At 33.0% G+C, this 21,399-nt stretch overlaps 1 protein-coding gene across 3 annotated transcripts in view; it reads right to left on the bottom strand.

The window, feature by feature from the left end:
* LOC122711723 (tyrosine-protein kinase Btk29A) overlaps positions 1 to 21,399 on the bottom strand; it is a 159,448-nt gene that overhangs the window by 127,137 nt on the left and 10,912 nt on the right. For all 3 annotated transcript variants that reach the window (XM_043930736.1, XM_043930737.1, XM_043930738.1), the window contains 2 exons: positions 13,389 to 13,650; positions 2,107 to 2,409 (listed from right to left, as the gene is read on the bottom strand). In XM_043930736.1, coding sequence (XP_043786671.1) covers positions 2,107 to 2,409; positions 13,389 to 13,650 — 565 coding nt within the window. The remainder of the gene's footprint in view (positions 1 to 2,106; positions 2,410 to 13,388; positions 13,651 to 21,399) is intronic.

The following is a 21,399-nucleotide window of genomic DNA, read 5'->3' as shown; positions in this document are numbered from 1 at the left end:
TTTCCACGGTTGTTGTTGATAAAGAAAATCGTACAGTTCAAATAATAGATGTTCTACTGTACCTACTGTATGATTCGAATTTTAGGTTAATCGATAAATATAATTATAATAATAAAAAATTATCTCAAATTTTTTAATAATATACGCTATATTATTGAGAATAGTATGAGAAAACACGCGATAGAGATAAATCGTTTAACTATCGTAAGAATATATCGTGTCAAACTATAAGAAGTTTCGAAGAAAATGTTTAAAAACGCGAAATTCATGTGACACCATTTCTCTGTCGATAAAAAAGAGTAAAACGCTCGACGTGTCAAAGGCACGTTCGTTTCTATATTCTTTTTACTTCCGTGTCTCGCATGGTGGCTCTCTGTTCTTTGAAACGTACGATCTTCGCCAAGTGACACACGAATAGAACGTGTGTATCGAATTGAAACACATACTTCCTAACCTCTGAACTTTCTTATTTCCTTTATTTCTTTTTACCTTGAGGCGAGGTTTGTCTAATTCGTTTATCGATCGCTTCGTGATCACGCGTGTAATGTGTTCTCTTTTATTTTTTTTCTCTAGTACGAGATTATTACAAGAGAAAAATAAGGAAAACTCATCATACTATGACCTTTTCGAAGATGAAACAAAGTGCAGTGTCGAGAACTTAATACCATGTTGTGTAATACTGGCACAAAATTTATCCAAGAGAAGAAGAAATCCAAGAAAATCTCATTTCAGGATGTTGATAATTCAGCCAAATCCAAGCTTTGCCTATTTCTTTCCTTAAAAAAAGGATTTTTTTCAAGATCAGAGAATATATTTAGAAAAGTCACCCGACATTAAAATAATTTGAATTGTTAATATCATTAACTTACTGATACTCAACTTATTTATCCTTTTGTGCATTTCTTCAATTTTTATTTTTTATTCTTCAAATATGTAGATTATTATAGAAACGTAACAAAAAATATTGCTATATCATAATGTTAATATATTCGTCGAATTTTCGAAGAATCGATAATGACTATTAACTTTTTACGATTATGATCCACATTTCTATTTTGCATCACCAATTATCCCAATAACGATTATCTCTGTAAATACATTTTTCTCCGTTTAAAAAAATTGACTATCGAAGGAAAGAAAATCTAATTGATACAATTTTTATAAAACGATAATCTGATTATTTTTTCTTGATCACACCTTGTCATTTCAGATTTTGTAAGAGGATCTGAAAGATCGAAGGTAACATTTTAATTAATCCCACAATGTTCGGCATCACGGATGTTAAAATCAAACCGAGAGTTTTCCGTTTAATCTGGCGGCCCGTTGCTTCGGATTTTCACTCGTATTCCGGTATTACCGAGTCCATCTCGAGTTAAATATTAGCGTTAATTCCAAGACAAACTTCGCGGCGGTCATAAACATCCGCTAGGTTAATACAGGATTCCATTAGGATTCCCTTTAGCAGCTTCTAAATTCCAATCATCTCCCTTCGGAATCGACGGTTGTCTGCCTCGTACCGTCGAATTAAATTCCGTTCCGAGTTCGATCGTATTAAACCGTAAATAATTCATCATTTCATTTTTCATTAACACTTATTGGTATATATGTATATATATAAATATAATAATCGAATGATCGAATCGATCCATTTCGTTTTATATTATGATCCCTTTCGAAAGAATATCTCATAAGACTTGAATACATAACGAATATCGTTTCGAATTACACACATATCGCTCCTTTCGTAAAACATGGGATCAAGATTCGACTTGAATGTATCGTCACGATACGTTTCGAAATATTCCCTTTAAGAGAGATATATCCTTCGTTCAACCGCTGTATTTATAAACAAGGCTTACGTCGCTCGTCGTGTACACACACACACACATTCTCCTCGCGCTTGTTTCTCAACGGTAATCGATCCGAAGGAAAAGAAAAAAAATTCCTTCCAAACACACAAGGAGTTATATACAAATCGTCTAAACAATCTCTCGCGTTCTTCTTACACCTCTCAGCTACAAACAACCGTCAAAGAGTTAGACAAAGAAAAACAAAAAAAAAAAAGAAGAATACATTTCCAATGATAAAAATTGATTGATTACGAACCGATGGTGGAGCGAGTCTGCGAGTGAACGATGGGATTGTTGTTGGCCTCCGAGTTGGTCGTCTGCGGTCGATCGGTTATGGCGGCAGTGGTGGTGGCGGCTACAGTGCTCCCGGCGGCCGAGGTGAAGCTCGGCACGGAGGACGTGGAGGACGGGTTGGTCGCGTTCAACGGCTTAGACGACCAGGAGCTGCAAGTGTCGCAACCCTCGGCGGAACGCGTCGACAACCGGCAACAGGACCACCGTTTTCCACTCCAAAGCCCGGCGTGGTAACGGCCGCTCAGACCTGGATTCTCGCTGCACACTGAAACAAAGTGGGCTCGTGAATCGGTTATAAATCGGTCTCGATCAGAGAGGAAGGCGAAAGATTTTCATTTCTGTTTGATGGGTTTTTAAGGATCGAAATTTTTTTTTTTTTTTAATTTAATTTAGTCAGAATCGTGTAGAGGAAGAAATGAAGAGATTCATATTTTCTTTATATTTCTTGTAAATTCGATCGCGATTCACATCATTTCGGCGTTTATGTAAAAAATTTTCAATCAAACTCGCGTTTGATTAGAGTGCGCGTTAGCGAGGCAAATTTTCACGTTATAAAAATTTCTCTTGTATTCTATCGTTCCATTCCGATAATGAATAGATTATAAATAACACAATGGTCGCAAAGTATTTCTCTTCCATTTTTCTCGTTATTTATTTACATATACTCGTATACAAAGTATTAATATAATACCGTCGTTCGCCGATATTCAAGCGAATTGGAGATCGTTAATTGGAGGTATAGGGGATTTAAGTGTGAGCTTGATTTCTAGTTTCGACGAAGTGGTAGCCAAGAGTTTTTCAATTTTTTAAATTATCGAAGAGGATTCTCATCGAGCGAATAAAACTATACACTGGTCAAAAGAGAGAGAAAGAAAAAAAACAGATAATAATCATACTTCAGTGATCTTAAAAAAAGAAAAAAAAAATTAATTTCTAGAAAAACATTTGATTTATTCGAAACAAACCTCTCTTTCTCGTGCAATATATTTATTTAAACAAACGATGTATTATTATTATCTCTTTACAAATACACTTTTTATTCTTCTTTTCTCTCCTCTCATATCCAATTATTTATTTGACAAATTATTCGCTCATAAAAATTTTCATTCAAAAAAAAAAAAAAAATTATTTATTTCATCTTTTTTCTCTCTCTCTCACACGATATTTAATTTTTCAACAAATCTTCCAAATACCTCCTCCTCCCTTCGTCTCTCTTCCTTTCTTCTCAAACAATATTCATCCTCCCCGCGAGTTATCCCATCTCTAAAATTTCCAAAAGAGGAAAAAAAACTTCCTCCCTCTTTCGTCCACTCCCCTCCACATCCCTCCCCCCTCCGTCAACATCCACGGGGAAAAAGAAAATCCGCAAAACCAAAATTTCTGGCCACTCGCTCGATAATATCAATCAGACAAATTCATCCCTCCCATTTCTCTCCATTTTCTTTTTTCTCTCCTCCTCCCTCCTTCCATGTGTCTCGCGAGAGACACCGTCCAAAACTACGAGAGAAGGGAAGAGAAGGATGGCGAGGAGAGATAAATAACGAGAAATTCCACCCGACCGCTTCTCGAGAGAAACCCTCCTCCTCCTCCTCCTCCTCCTCCTTCCCCCTCCCCCCTCCTCCCTTCTCTTGAAAATTCATTCTTATTACCTCGAGACTAACATCGTTTGTTGTGTGTTGCACCATGAGGGGAGGGGAGGGGGAGGGGGAGGGGGAGGAGGAGGAGGAGGAGGAGGAGGAGGAGGAGGAGGAGGAGGAGGAGGAGGAGGAGGAAGGGGGTTGCACTGGGGCAAAGAAAGAATGCCCAATTCTTGGTTGGAGGTGTGTAAGAGGTGATGAAGGGGGGAGAAAGGTGAATGGGAGAGAGGAATTAATTAATTCGAGTGGCTTGTTAAAACGAGAAGAAATTGTGATAATTCGTCGAGGGGGAGGGGGGGTATTCGTTTCCTTGGGGGGATTCTTCGGAGGGGAGGAGGGAGGGGAAGGCAATTTCTCGCTCGTGTTATAAATTGAATCTCGCGATCAAATAGGGAACGAATAGGATTGTTGAGGGGGAAATTTTGTTGTATTAAGGTCGAGACGACGATATGGAAATTGTATTCGATTAATTTGCTTCGGTGGCTATTAATTTTCATTATTTTCATAGAATGGATTGGGATATTGTATATTTTTGTTATTGTTATTGTGATTATATCACGATTTTAGTTTAGATTTGATTTTTTTTTGTCTGAGAATCTAAATTTTTAATTTATTCTCAGAGAGAAAAAACGTTGTTTAAAAATTTCGCTTCGAATAACAGTTATTCCATGGAAAACAATGAAATTTCGAGGGAAGAAAATTAAGTTGAGGGGTGATCGTTGGAAATCTTGCGGAAGGAAGTAAGGAAAATGTTTCCATCCTTAAAAAAAAGGGATCGGTCCTCGAAGAGAAACTTCTTACATAATCGTATTCAGAGAAATGCACGAGTCAAGCGAGTGTATTCTTCGAAAGGATTTGCCTATTTTCGACAATTAATTTAATTATTTTCCAAATGATTTCATTTTATAAAATATAAAATAAAATATAAAAAAAATATAAAATAGCGCAGAAACTTAATTTAACGCTATGACAATTTTTTCGTAATTCCCTTTTTTTAAAAAGATATTTCACCGTGTTCAGATAAAATAGATTGAGTATAAGTGTTAGTGCAATCTTTCTGTAAATTCTAACACGATTATACGTTTTGTAAAATGGAATAAATTTCGATGTTTCCATATAATAGGTATAATAACTCGTCAAACATGGAGTAAAATTTTTTTTTTTTACCCCACATCCTTTATGCCTAATGAAACGTGAATCCCGCTTTTTCCATAAGCGGAAGATAATACAAATGGAAGCAGAATTTTTCTTTCTTTCTTTCTTTTTTTTTTTTTTTTTTTTTGCCAAGCCTCGTATTCATTAAACAGTTTCGGAATCGCAGTTGAAAGCGGCCTCATCGTGCATTTTTTAACTTGGGGAAAAAAAGAAAGAAAGAAAAAAAAAAGGAATAAAATTACAGGGGAGGGGGTGGGGAAATTCCAATGAAATGAGCTTACCATTCGATGGTTTAACAAAGTAAGTTGGTAAGCATCGAAAAAAGAGAGAGAGAGAGAGAAAAAAATCGATTGTGTAAACCTTGGTCAATTTCTCGAAACCTCTAACTACAAGCGTCGAGCCGGAAATTGAGCAAAAACTTTTGAAATATTTTTTGATAATAAAACTAATTTGACCCGTATCCCGAAAAATTGCCTCGAATATGAAATCCAGATATTTTCCACCGAACCTGGATGACTGATAAAAAAAAAAAAAAAAAAANAAAAAAAATGGAAGAGAGTACGGTTTCACATTGTTACATCTCTTGGTCGAACGATAAAAAAAAAAGAAAAAAGAAAAAAAAAATAACGATGACATCAGAGTGCATCGAGGGTTAATCTTCGTTCGACAGTGGAACAAAGGGAGGAAAAAAGAGATCGATGCTTCGATCTTTTTTTATTTATTTTTTTTTTTTCTCGACGGAAGGATGTACGATTTCGCAAGGTTAATGCATTTTGGCTGGATTAACATTTGGGGAATTCACGATTTTAACGAGCCTTTAATGAGATTTATTTTTTTTCAAGACTTAGATTTTAAATTAGCTTACGTGAATTATATAAAAAAAGAAACAAAAAAAATTCAAAAATAATCGCAACCTCGTCTCATGGCTTTAACGAAGCTTTAATCCATTCACTCGTGTTCCATCGTATCAGACAGTATTTAAATTCTTGGATAATTATTTCTAACTTTTTAAAAACTTAAATTTTTAAAATTACCCCTTAATAGTTTATTATTGAAATTAAAGAAAATTCAAAAATAATTGCAGTCTCTCTCTCTCTCTCTCTCTCTTTATATATATATTTTTTAATTATAATCCACATTAATTATAACTCATCGAAGAACATCACATCACAATTGCCAAATCAATTAGACCAATTTCAATTTTCAAATTTTCCAAAATCATTCCATCTATAACCTCCCTATCAAATTTTCATTCATTCCTCGACAAATTAAACAGAGAACTACGATCCACACGATCCACAACAACAACTTTCCTTCACTTAAAATTACCTTTCGAAATGAATGGACGCGCTGCCCGAGGCGCAGCGCCGTCCACGGCCAGCAGTGGGATCAAAGGCAGGCCGGAAGTCGCGTGTTTGCGAGGCCCACCACGCGCGCCACCTATCGACGCGATTCAATCTTTATTAACGAGTATTCTCTCGTTCGCCTCCTCGTTCGCGCATGCATATGCATTATTGCTCGGGTCGAAAAAAAACCCGCGAGATAGAGAGAGAGAGAGAGAGAGAGAGAGAGAGAAAGAGGGGAGAGGTATGGTAAAGAATGGAATAGTTTAAAGGTCGCCTCGATCGATATCGAAAGCCTGGAGCAATTTGTCGGCGGAGACAATATCGATGAGGGACCATTGTACACGACAGCCTGGAGCCTACGAAAGTGCAAAGTAGTCTAGTTCTGCTTATTCCCTCCTTTGTCCTACCCCACCCTCTCTAATTATCCCCGTTTCCGTCTGGCTCGCTCTCCTTTTTTTCTTTCTTTCTTTCTTTCCTTTTCCTTCCACCTCCCTTTTCATCCTCCGTCCCGAACTGCCGGCCAAAATTTCCACGGAAATCTCGCAATTAATCGCCTCATTAGCATCAGCGAATTTTCGTGGATATACGTTAGAGAATGTCTGAAAAAATTTCGCTCTTTTTTTTTTTTTTTTCTCTCTTTGTGGAAGAGAAGAAGAGAGAGTCGGGTTTTACCTTTTATATCGTTATATGTAGAGCGATTTCAAGCGATCGGATCCCGTTAACTTTTAAATGGCGATTCGATCTTGCAATTGTAATTATGTGAATTATCTCCAACTTTGATTTTATTTTATTTTATTTTTTATTAATTTTCGTTATATTGAATCGACTCGATATTTTCTGAAAATTCTGAATGAGAATTAAAAAGATCGATCGAGATTTCGATTCGTAAAACATTTTTTTTTTTTTTCTTCGATTCTCGAAGTGTGGACCACGCTTCCATTCGAAAGCAATGTAATCGAGGATGCACACGAAACGAATAGTTCTCCGTCAATTCAAACACTCAAAACAGACTATCTACCAACTATTCACCTATCCTATCGCTTTTTTCCACAGAGGATTTCTCAGCGTCTCGAAAAAAAGAGGAGGAGGAGGGGGATCCAATCGAATGTATCCGGACAAATTGACAAATATCGGCTCGCCTGCACAAGTGACGAGACCTGCAAGGCGACGATCCTCCCTGCATTTCCTCTTATTCTATTTTCAAAACTCGAATTATTTATTTTAGAAACTTTATATCGGTCGAATTTTATTTTTATTTCACAACAAATATATATATATAAAGAGAGAAAAAGGTGTTATATTTGGTTTCTATATTCCGCGAGACAAACATATATATATAAAAAAAAAAAAAGAAAAAAAAACAGACAACGAGGAAAGTTGCGTAAACCGAGCAACGAATCGAACGATGCTGTTGTGCTCGACACAAGGAATTTCGAAATCCATTGTTCGTTTTTTTTTTTTGAAACAATTTTGTTTAACCTTCAAAAAAAAGAAAAAATGACGACAAACGAAAGTAACGGAGAGAAAAATGTATATATATATAATGGAATATCTCTGAATAGAATAAATCCGTGTCGAAAGTCAAAAGCAATTTTATACAATTCCGATCCAAAAAAAAAAGAAAAAAAGATGGATCAAAAACTCGAAACTTGGAATTTTGGAAACTTTGGAATTATTGTCGAAGAGTTTTCGAGAGGGTAAAGATTTCGAAGATGACGATGCCTGATGCCGATTTAATTGGCCGATAAATGCGATGCAACGGAGATTCTTTGATCTTGGTAATTGCGAAATAATTAGGAGCAGGCATGCCACTACTAATTCGAAGGCTTGCGCGATAGATCAGATTTGAGCGATGTTCGATTTCGAAACCCGGAGGAATGTCGCCTATCCGAATATATTATAGATCGCGGATATTTTAAAAATTACAAATTTCAAAAAAAGTATTAGCTCAGACATTAGACATTTTTTTAACTAACTTGAAAATTTTTGAAATTTGGTAAATATAAAGAGAAAAAAATAATAATCACGCGTAATTGACGAGGAAACAATCGTTAATTTCGATTTCTACCGCTTAACGAAATTCTTAAAGAAAAATCTCTTATGTATAAAATATCTTATGTATATTATCGAAAGAGAGGGAATATTTTATAAAATTTCTATAATAATAATAATAATCACGGATTGACAAGAAGTTGATCAAGTTAATTTTAATTCTAATTTATATAATTTATATAATAAATTTTAATTCACTCGATTGGTTTTCTTCAAGCTTAAAAATTGAACACTCTTCACGTGTGTAATATTATCTAAAGAGAGGGTTGATTTTGAAATTTAAAAATTATTTATTAAAATTTACAAATTTAAAAATTTATTAAAAATCCTTGTAATTTCTTATTAAATTTAAAAAGCAATCGTTAAATCTCTCTCTCTCTCTCTCTCTCTCTCTCTCTCTCTCTCTCTCTCTCTCTCTCTCTCTCTCTCTCTCTCTCTCCCCCTCTCCCTCTCCCTCCCTCCCTATCTCCCTCTTCTTCTTCTTCTTCCTCTTCTTCTTCTCTTCTTTTCTTTTCTCTTCTCTTCTCTCTATTAACGAGAGAAGGAAGAAAAGATACATTTAAGCAAACAATTTTTTCCCAACAAAGATCTGAGCCACGTCTCTGGTTGAATGAGAACCGATATTGAACTCGCGTAGCAAACAATTACTGAGCGAAGAGGACAGAAAGGGAGGGGTGAAAGAGAAGGAAGGGGGAGTGGTAGTCGCGATAAATTTCCGTGTGAAGAGGAATTGATAAATGATCGTGTGAAAAATAATCGATAAATTTCCGAGAGAAGAGGAATTGATAAACTTCCGTGTGAAGAATAATTGATAAATTTCCGTGTGAAGAGGAATTGATAAACTTCCGTGTGAAGAGGAATCGATAAATTTCGGTGTGAAGAATAATTGATAAACTTCCTTGTGAAGAGGAATCGATAAATTTCCGAGTGAAGAGGAATTGATAAACTTCCTTGTGAAGAGGAAGTGATAAACTTCCTTGTGAAGAGGAATTGATAAATTTCCGTGTGAAGAGGAATTGATAAATTTCCGTGTGAAAAATAATTGATAAATTTCCGAGTGAAGAGGAATTGATAAATGATCGTGTGAAGAGGAATTGATAAATTTCCGAGTGAAAAGGAATTGATAAATTTCCGAGTAAAGAGGAATTGATAAATTTCCGTGTGAAGAGGAATTGATAAATGATGATAAAAGAATGGTGTATCGGCTCGAAGAATAGTCGATGCGGGAGAGTAGTTAAATCGCAACCCGAATACGTCTTCGAAGTTGATGAATAGAGGGTTCGAGCGCCATGTATCATGGACAAAAGCTGAAAACTCGCAGGAACTTTCCGCTTTGTGGTGTAATTTTAACGGAAACTTTCCTATCCTCGCTTCAACGAAGGACTACAAGGCTATTTCTTGTAAATCGTGCGTTCTAACGTGTGCAACTTCTTCGCGTTCAACTTGACAACACGATATATACAATCGATCGATCCTTCTTAATTTTTCTTTTACATTCCGAATCCTTGTAAAATTACACGATTTTCACGAAATTTACGTGTAATTAACGTGCGAGGATTAATAATTTTTAAAAATTATTATATCGCAATGGAGTTTTCTGCAAAGGATACTTCTTCTTTTTTTTTTTTTCAGGTATTCTATAAATTTAGAAATATATTTTTGAACGTTTCAATATCTTTGTTAGAAAAGTTTTCTTCTTTTAGCATTATTTGGCGTCAACTAACGTTGATGAAAAGAATCGAATTAAAAAGAAAAAAAAAAAAAGGATACAAATATTTTTTACTGGCCTATAAAGTTTTATCAAAATCGATGCACAACACTTTATACACTCTCTTTGTGAGAGATCCAGGCTTTGGGCAACTCCTTTATTTTCGATGCCATCGGGAGCGCTGAAACGAATTCGATTCACCGATCTATATCCACCGTACAAAGCCTCGTGGTAAGTTGGTAAAAAAAAAAAAAATAAAAAATAAACAAAAATTGATCATAGGTGCGTGAAAAATTGTGAACACGTCATTATCAATTTTTCTTCGTTTTTTCTTTCATCCACTGTCATATCCACTTCTATAAAAATAGATAAAAAAACGTAGTTAGTTATGAAAAAATTCGTGGAGATAATCTTAAGTGTGACGACCACTGTTATACATGTCTAATTGTTATAATTTATAATTTTATCAGTAATAAGTAATTTGTTAATCACAAACAGAACGAAAAAAACAAAGTTGCAATTAGAAATCATTCTATCGAGGAATATTCAATTTCTGAATATTCTAGGCCAATAACTTTCGATTGTTCCTGATGGAAATTTGTTTGAAAATGGTGGAGGGCAGGCTGGAATTATCGAAAACCATCTGATGATATATCTAGGGAAGCTAGATTCTAATAGGTTGCAACCTTTAGTGCGATGGAAAATTCAATCGATCACTGTCAACGCTGTTACTGGATAACACGCCTACAATTATTCTTCTCGGTAGAAATATCTGGTGTTCTGCAATGCACACTGTTAAGCGTCTATCCGGGAGGATTCTAAAATTATTGGAAATCTGTATGGAGATCGGACGAAATTGGGATTAATCGTGGAGAAGTTGCTGATCAGTCTCTCAGATGGACAAAAGAAGAATTTTTGTTTTTGAAATTGTATTTTCCAAATGCGTATAATTTATTCGAAGATTCGAGACGTTTCTTTATTTCGGAACGTCTGAATATTAATAGGAGTTAAAAACTGTGACGCAGCTATCAATAATTATTAAGTAGAATTATTGCGAATACAGAAAATATTAATTTTTCGAAAAGACTTTTGATTTCCATTTGGAAAAGTTTTCAAGATTAATTCTTGGAATTAATAAGTTAAACTTCTTCAAGATTAAAGAATTGAAATTATGCATAAAAATACAACGATTAAATTGTTCCTTTAATATCGTGAACGATATTAATTTAATTATTTACTCGTGGAATTTTTCGTCGAAAGAGGACAGCTCTAAAAATTATATATCTCTAAAAATTACGTCAAAAAACTTGGCAAACGTCACGAGAATTATTTACTGCGATCCGCTTGACGAAAATATTGCTAATTTCCACTAGCCGCATTGCACGAAACGAGTCGAAATATTTATTATTCATAATTTTTTTTCTTTTTTTTATTTCATCGCTGGTCATATGTCGCTGGCCACAGTTATACCCGCAAAAAAATTTATTCCACGCCACTTCCCGATCAATTTTCTTGTTTCGTACGCGTGATGAGTGCACGCCACTTCTTTGGATTAATTCCTCGAATATAAATGATAAATTTAATAATCATTTAATAAAATGATAGGAATTAAAATTTTGCGAAAGAAATTCAAAAGAAATTTCACTTTCGATGATTCCTTATTTCCGAGCGAATTTTCTTTGAAAGGAATTCTGAACTCTAGTCGAACCATATCTGAATTAATTCCTCAGAAATTGATGACTAAATAATATTGTTCTTCGAAACTTTATAATAATTTCAATACATTCCTTACTTTTTTTTATTACGATTTATAGAACAACATGCAAAAAAATACTATAGAATCTATAAAGTATAACTTAAAACCACTAACTGTTACCACAAACTCACTTTATCTTCGAGAAATTAAATTTTCCTCGCCTTGCATCGCAAATTACTCAAATATTCCACAAACTCGAGAAATATTAACAGAATAGCGGAGAACGCGAAAACCGTGGCACGCCTAACGAGTTAATCTTATCTAAATGGCGGCGATTAAAATAAGAAAAATGGCCGCCGAGCATCGTTCACGAACATATAACCAATTTAACATCAAACTTCCACCACGTGAAGAGATCGAATTGAAAAGTTTAATAAACCGCGTCACGAGCGGATGGCTAGAAGGTTAAAAAGGATAGAATCAAAAGATGGAAAAGAGAAATTCTCCCCCAGGTGTTGTGTCTCTTTTTTCATGGAGGAAGAAGAGATAAGGGAGAGCAATTTAAAGGTGCCTTTAATGGACGCTGGTTTAAAGAACAGTGGCCTCGAGAAACGGGCGAATAAGACCTGGCTAGTAAACGTTTCGAGATTTACGACTCGAAATGAATTACAATGCTTAACGACGTTCCTACGAGACTTATTAAGAAAAACTGAGCGTCCATCCCTCTCTCTTTCTTTCTTTTTTCTTCTAGAACGCGCGCTTATTATCAAGAGACAACGAGCGTAGAAAAGAAAAACTGTCACAATTTACAGTTTTTTCTATATGTATATATGTATGTATGCATATTTCTAAATGTCTCCTTACATTGCTTACGAATCCGTGACTCGAATGGAGAAAAGATCCTCTAACGAGCTAGAGGCAGTCAAGGCTAATTAGTAACAGTAACAGTAGCCCGATTAAAATATACTAACGACGATTCAACTACTCCGGATGAAAAAGACACGGTTATTTTCGTGGAAATAAGCGAGTAGTATTACATTGGAAAAAGAGAAGCGAGGAATTTCTGTGTCACCGGCTAAGTGAGGTAACGAGCTCGATAATTGAAAAGTTAGAAGTGGAATAAGTGACACGCGTGTTTCTCTTCCCCCTTCCCCCTCCCCCTCTCCCCGTTAATCTTGGCGCTTTTATATCGCTTTTCGTCTTGTGAATTTTAATACAAATCGATCATGTCCTTTAAAAAATGGGGAAGAAAAGCAACAAATAAAAAAAAACTTAGTAGAGAGAAATAAATCCATTTGGAAAAATGAAATTTAAAAAAATTGTACTATAATTATAGTTTAAAAGATTTTAAAGATCAAAACAAAGATAGATTAAGGCTTATTTATTAAATTTATTGAATTAGGTAAACTTCAATTACTCTAATAAATAAGCCTCAATAAAATTATATTATTACAACTCGCACAAAAAAAAAAAAAATTGAAACACAATCATTTTTCTCTCACGATTCTGACAGTGTTATCGCAAATATCCTACCAAATTATCCTATAATTGAACAAAGAAAAAACGAAAAAGGGGAGAAATAAAGGAAATACAATTATAGGAACGTGAAAGAAAGAAGAAAAAAAAAAAAGGAAGAGAAAAAAAACTCACCGGCACGGATGGCACGTATCCACTCGGTGCGGTCCTGCTCGCGGGCTGCCAGAAGGTAGAGCGTGTATTCTTGGCCGGCCTCCCGATATCCCACCTGGAACGGCAGCCCAGGTGGTATACCACCCCCGCCTCCGCCTGTTCCTGCCTCGCTGCCTGCCACGTCGCTGCCGACGCCGCCGACGCCGCCGGCGTTACTCCCGAGGCTCGCCGTTTCAACCACGTGGACGCTCTCGACCGCGATTCTACCTCGCTCCTTGCGCCGCTACGGACAGAGAGAACAACAACGTAACAACATCTCTCCTCGTTATCGTCTCAGGAACAAAGGGGGAAGGGGGGAAAAAAACAGGGAAAGAAAGAAAAAACGCGAACGAAGAGTGAAGACGTGGCCGGCGGCAAGAAGCACACCGATGATCCTCTTTAAGTAAACGTTTATTTTTTTTCCTTCTTGTTCTTTAAGGCTTTTCTTCGAGCAAGAGTTTTTGGTTTCTTTTCTCTTTTTTGATGCTTTGAAATTTGATGGAGTGGAATAGGCGTGTTTCTTGCAATTTCGAAGGAATGAAGGATGGATAATAAGTATAAACGTAATCGTGAAACGAAACTTTTATTTTAAAGTACTTTTATTAAAAACTTTTATCAGGCGAATTTATTAACGAGAAAGTTTCTGGATAATAGATTTTTTTTTAGTTGAATGAATTATAGTTTGAGAGAAATAATAGGATTATTCGTAACGAAATTGGGATTATTTGTAACAAAAATTGATCGAATTGCACGACATTTTTGCTTTTTAATTGATTTTGAATTTTCCAATATTGTATATTTCAATATTTTATTTTTCATTTCGATAATTAACATTAAATATACGTTCGATATATTATATATGTCAATTTCGAATTAAATTCCATTGTGGTGTGGTAAAGAAAGGTGTCTGTTTACATTGTTGAGAATATAGATAGTGCGCAGTTCAGAAAATGGAGCATACAATATTAGGTTATGGAAGATAATGGAACTTTTATTGCATTTTTGGTTTCTAAGAGTGGAAAAAACGTACCTGTTGATGCAATTTTTATGTGTAATAATGATAAAACGTTGAATCGTTTGATGGTTTTGAAAATTTTACGATGATTTATAAAGTAATACGGCGTACGGTTTGGAGAATGTTTTTATTTTGTATTGTCGCGACGAAAGTCGAAGTGTGACTGAGAGACGCTCGAGCGGATTAACCCCACTTTGCTCGTTCTAAGTAAATTACGATTGAGGTCGCGTAGTATTAAATCCAGTCGTTAGTTGGCTTTTCGTTCGGTTACACGTAAGAAATTAAGGAGAAGAAATATATTACAGTTACACTATTACATCGATATAATTATTTTATTTTTTTTCTTAGTAAGAAAATGTTTTTTATTTATTGATATATACTATTGCCCAATTTCTTTTAACTTTATTATTAATTTGAAATTAGTATTACAAATATCGATAATAATTTAATCTAATTCTTTAAATTTTTGTTGATAAAATTTTTTAAGATAACAAAATTCTAATTTAATTAATATATATTTATATTATATAATATTTATATTATCTATTTTTATTATGTCTTTTAAATATCAAATCTTATATATTACATAATATGTAATAAATGATTATTGGACTATAAAAGTACAAAAATATCTAAAACAAGTTACTATTATTCTTAAATCGTGAACCAAATCTTTAATTCAATTTTAAATTTCCATTTATATTTATACAAATTTTAATTTGTATAAATATTCATTGTGAAATTGATTACAAATTTTAATTTTTTTGATAAACTTTCGATCATCCATATAATTTTATATAAAACACTACACAATATTTAATGTAATATTTATATGCAACTATATATATATATAGTTATATATATATATACATATTTATATTTATACTATATATATATATTTATATATTTATATATATATTTATACTATATATATATATTTATATTTTTACTCTAACACGATAGTCAATTTGCATTCCACCTATCAGGAATCGTTGTCTCACAATGTCATTCTACATCTACTTCCTTTTTTCCCTTTTTTTTTTTTCCGATATAAACGAAACTGACAGCTATTCCCCATATGCTGTCCATTTTATCAGGACAGGAGATCTTGATTGCGGGATTCTATCTCCTGGTAACGTAGAAACCATCACCTATTTGGATAACGAGACCATAAATACTATTTACAAACTCCAATAATTTTTGGTTAATATTTAGAATAAAGTTTTCCCATTGCATTTAAACGATTTTTAGTTTATGATAGATTCGATAATATCGAAATAAAAATAGCGATAATTTTCATCTTGATAATGTATAATAGTGAAAGATAATATTTTGAAAAAAATATTTTGTGAAATTGATAAATTAAAATTTAATTTGAAATGATGTCACTATGAACTTCTATTTTTCCTAAAATTTCTCTAAAAGTTAGTATCCTAATTTAAATAAAAATATTTTGATAGATTAATATTAAATTATCATATCAAATTTGAAATAAAAAAAATTGGGTAACAAATTATTTTAATTAATTAGTTTATAATTATATAGTATAGTTACTATATCCCTAGTAAAACTCGAATAATAGTAACTTTAATAAATATTGATAGATTATATTCTGAATCATTTGATCATCATCCAAATAACTTCAAAGTTCTAAAAAAACTCAATATGTTAATGATACGTTAATTCCAATGAATAACAAGAAAAATTGAAACGTGTGTACATAAATAAAATAAGAAATGCAAAAAAGTTAAAGTAGATTCGAATCGACTGATTTAATATATCCCCTTTAATATATCTCTATGAATTATTATATTACACTGATATTATTTATTCATATTTTATTTATATCAACTACGCACCATAAAAGATTAAGATAATAATTTCTCGAGAAGATTGAATCGGTTTCATTATAAATTGGAATCAACCGCTATGTGGGACATTGGCCGAAAATAAAGATTCGAAAAAAAAGGAATCGCGATTTCGAAGAAATAGAACAATTCTCTTCAAGGTTCCATCAATCTCGTTATCGAGACTTACCTTCCTCCCTATTCCAATTCGAATTTCTTTCCGCTGCGAGCGATGAAATCGCAGAACTCGTACAACTTCACCACTCTTTCATTTCACGTCCTCTCTATTAATTCTTCTTTGTCCCTTCTAAGTGCTTTCCTTCGTTCGCCGTCCTTTTTCTCATTCCGTCTATTCTCTCTATTCTCCTTTCAGGTGTAGGAACGGAGATGATTCGAATCTACTTTGACTTTTTTGCATTTCTTATTTTATTTGTATACACGTTTCAATTTTCCTTGTTATTGATTGGAAATAACGTATCATTAACATATTGAGTTTTTTTAGATCCTTATTTGGGTGATGATAAAGTGATTCAGAATATAATCTATCAATATTTATACCACGTATAATATCATAAAAGTAAGAAGCAATATCGTTCCATTTAACAATATTTTTTGGGCAATAGTTTGAGAATTGTTATTGAACAGTTACTATTAAAATCTACTTGGAAAAAATATTGCCGAGATTTCTTATATCCGATAATTCTTGAAAGTTTTCATAGACCTCGTCGACGTGTAAAAGTCTTGCAAACTTTGTGACATCTGGTTCAATCATAGTGCAAACTTGAAAAGATATATAAATCTGTCGAATTTTCTAATATTAAAGTTGAATTTCGAATTCTTCGAAATTTTATGAACCAGATAACACAAATTCAACTTTATGGATGCAATCTCCCTTGAGACTAAGTATTATATCCTTAGCAGAAGTGGAACTGTCAATGTCGAATCCCAAGAGTCTTGCCACGATCACGACTGATTTTAAACTTCGAGATCGTAGGATTTTTAACAATCTAATCCTCCTACATATTGCTTCTACCATAAATAGCACAAAACTGAATCGCAATTTTAATTAGAATTTTTTCAAATTTTTCTATCAAATTCAATAATTTTAAAAATAAAATTTATTTCAACAATATAGCTTAACACAATAAAAAATTATTTATTTCAATAATACTAGATTGTTGCAAATTAAAAAATTGTTAGTTGACAATAATTAAAGACAAAATTAAAAAATATGAAAGAATCTTACTTCACTTAACCTAACCTAAATTAACCTTTCTAATTTACTTAAACTAATCTAATCTAATATTTTAATAAAAAAGTATAAAAAAAGTAAAAGTATATTAAAAGTAATATACCAAATGCAATTCAGAATTTTTCAATACTTATACTAAAATATTTTGTTAAGGATAAAAAATGTTTCACAACTCACGAGTTGAAGTGTATATCGAAAATTATCCTATGTAAAAAATCTGCTGTGATCATACCCAATAAATTAAGCCAAAAATTTCTTCTATCGGTTATTCAAGCCATTTAACCTCGCAATTAAAAATGCAACAAATTACATCACGATATTATATCACTTAAACGTGTCACCATAGTTGGCCGTGCTCGAATTCGCACAAGGATCGTAAATCACTAGACTCGGTTGGCAAAAAGAAAGGCTTTTACATACAGATGGCGTTTTTATCACGCCAAGTTGGAAAGAAATAACGAAACTCTCGCTTCGAAACAACGTTGAAGGGATAACTCTTGTAAAAATCGACACGATCCTGTTTTAATCCCGACTCGCCTTTCATGGAACATTAAATCGTGGTTAAAAACAAGTCGTGGTTTCTTGATCGAAAAACTTTGATAACACTTCCGGCGCTGGAACAATTTTTGCGCGCGCCTTATACTTTTCGAAAGGTTATTTTCTTTTTCTTCTCTCTCTTTTTTTTTCTTTTTTTTTTTTTTTTTCTTATCAGAGAAAATACAGAGTCGAGCGAAGAGTATCTTCGTGTTGTTTAATAAAGTTTAGAAAAATATTACGAATTTTTAAAGTTTGAATTATTGTTGAAGAGAGATGAAATTTTTATTTTTTAATGAAAATTGTTTTGTAAGTATGGAGAATAAAATTACTAATAAAATTAATAAAATTATAGGAGGGAAATTTTTAAATGGAATGAAATTTATAAATTTTCAATAGAAATCGTTTTTTGGTGCGATGTATTGAAAATATCGTGATTCTGTTCTTGGTATTGGAATTATCGAGAAAAATAAATGTTTAAATTTCGGAAATATATCGAGATTGATACGATATTTCAATTAGTGGACGAAATCGATGAATCACGTGGTTGTTATCATATTTATTTTATATCTCGCCAATAAACGTCCTATTCTCTCCATCTGCAGTAATTTCAATCCAAAATCAGTTACCATGTTCGGTGAAATTGAAAATTTCATAAATGATCGACAGCAAAAGGACGTAATGCACGTAATGATGTACACCATCGACCAAAATTTTCCAATAATCTGATCTATATAGAATTTAAGAATATGAAGAAAGTTATGGAATTGAGAATGAGAATCTAAAAATCTATACATCTATGGATCCGCAAATCTGATATTTGCAAAAAAATTCATAACCTAAAATTTTCGCAATTTTCGAACGAATTTGTGTCGAATACAATTTATTACGAATTTCGAAAATTTCCAGCCGAATATTCATCGAAATTAGCAGAGAATAAACGAATCGAAATTCTAAATCGAACATCGTTTGTCAATCAAACTGAGCAGTATGGAGTGCATCGAGTGCGTCCATCGACCCCAAGTGCTCGAACAAATGCGCAACGAATTCGACGGCACGTGAGGATCTCTGATGTCAATTGGATTTCCAATATTATGTTGAGATTCTAAAATTTATTCGAAATTTATTTTCTAAATAAAAATTCGAATCAGCCCTCAACGCTTCAAGGAAAAATTCGAAAAAAAAATCTTTACTTTCATCATTCGATAACCTCGAAAGTAATTATTAAAAAAAATATCTTCCATTCCAACAATTGAAGTAATAACAATAATAATATTCCAAAATTGAAATTTTTCTTCAGATCCAAAAATTCCATTCATCATCTTCACAATAACTTTCAAATTATTATATAAAATTTTCTTTAGATCCAAAAATAGTATAAAAAACTCTTTTACTATTATTACTCTCTACTATATCTTCTCTTTCATATAACTCATGTAACTCATAATATCCTTATTACAGTGTCCTATTAATTTCAAAGAACTGAATCCAGAATAATCGAATCAACGCTTCAAGGAAAAATTCTAAAAAAAAATTCAGGATCTCTGAAAAACCAAATCTTTACTTTCATCATTCGATAACCTCCAAAGTAATTATTAAAAAAATATCTTCCATCGAACAATTGAAGTAATAACAATAATAATATTCCAAAATTGAAATTTTTCTTCAGATCCAAAAATTCCATTCATCATCTTCACAATAACTTTCAAATTATTATATAAAATTTTCTTTACATACCAAGAGTAGTATAATATTAAAAAAAAACTCTTTTATTATTATTACTCTCTACTATATCTTCTCTTTCATATAACTCATGTAACTCATAAAATAATAATATTTTTATTACAGCGTCCTTATTAATTTTGCAGAACTAAACAGAATCCAGAAGGATCCAGAATAATCGATACGGCCACGAGGAGTAGTTTTTTTGAAAATTCAGCGAGACAAATGGAGTTTCCTCCCTCCATGCAAGAATATTGGTTGCATATACACACCTAAGGTTTTATGCAATAAAGGAACGCCTTCGATGGAATAGGATCCAGTAAACAATGGTAGCGAATTCGAATTTTCTGTAATAACTTTCTCAACAGGTTATTCGAGATAGAATAATTCTCTCTTAAATCACGTTACGTTTAATACTAACTCTTTTTTAGCGAATTCTTCACCTTCTTCGACTTGGCGTTCCTCATCCCTCCTCGATGCCATCGATGGATTATTGAGCTTCGGAATTACGAATGGAAAACAGGTGATTGAAAATTTTAAATATTTTCAAATGCACGAATTTAATACAAATTTGAAATTTTTATTATTATTCGGTGCTGATATAGAGCGAAGAACGATTCTTGAAGCCTTCAAGATAAAACGATAAAATCTGAAATAAAAGAGGAAACACTTTCGTGAAAAACTGCTGATGGATATTAAACAGTTAGAAATTAAATCATCACAGAATTTTTTTATATATAATTAAATATTAGTAAAGCAAATTAAACTCATCACTTGGATTATTCACTTTCTCTTTCAACTCGACCAAGAAACATCAAAGAGCTTTCCCCCGTTTAACAAACCTTTTCAATTATGCATAAAATCTTTTTCCAATCTAATCATATTCTCTTTAACCACACACTCGTCAAAAAAAAGAAAAAAGGAATAATTCTCGAAACAACGATGGAAGAATCTTTCAAGAAGGAAAAGGTATTAATAATTCGACAAACATCTATTTTCCACCCAACATGCGCCAATATTTGTCACGTAATAGTTTCCAGTTGTTCGTAAAAAAGATGCCATAATAAACTTCGATAAAGCACACTGAGAACAGACCACCCCTTTGGTTACTGCGGTCGGAAGTGTTGAGGAAGTGGACGGCCACGTGAAGAAAAGCTGCATCCCAGTTGGAAAATTTCATTCGGCGTGGCTTTTCCGCCACCAATGGTGTCTTTATTAGATGCTACTCAACGATGATGCACCCTTCTGGCAAGGCAATATTCCACTTTAATCCTGCATTTCTTAAATGATTGTTGATAGATATCTTAATACTTTTGTAGAGATCCAATGGGTTTTTTTGAGTAATTGCTATTAGAGAAGAATAAAATAATTTGAAAGATTAATTTTGATTTGGGAGATATCTAGGTATATTTTAATATTTGACATTAGAGTGGATGTAGAAGTGTAATGAACTAGGTAAGTGGAGAGTTGTCAAATAGAGAAGGATAATAATTTTGGAAAATTAATTTTCCAAAATTATTAATGATTGAAATACTTGATATATTTTGTTCTACTATAGGAATATGTTTTCTTGAATTATGTTATGGATTTTTTTTTTTTTTTGAGATTTGGGAGATATCTAGG

The sequence above is a fragment of the Apis laboriosa genome, unplaced genomic scaffold, assembly GCF_014066325.1.
Source record: "Apis laboriosa isolate Shangri-la unplaced genomic scaffold, ASM1406632v1 scaffold17_cov146, whole genome shotgun sequence".
NCBI lineage: Eukaryota > Metazoa > Arthropoda > Insecta > Hymenoptera > Apidae > Apis > Apis laboriosa.
Note: the sequence above shows the minus strand (reverse complement) of the source record. Positions and strands in the feature narration are given on the sequence as shown.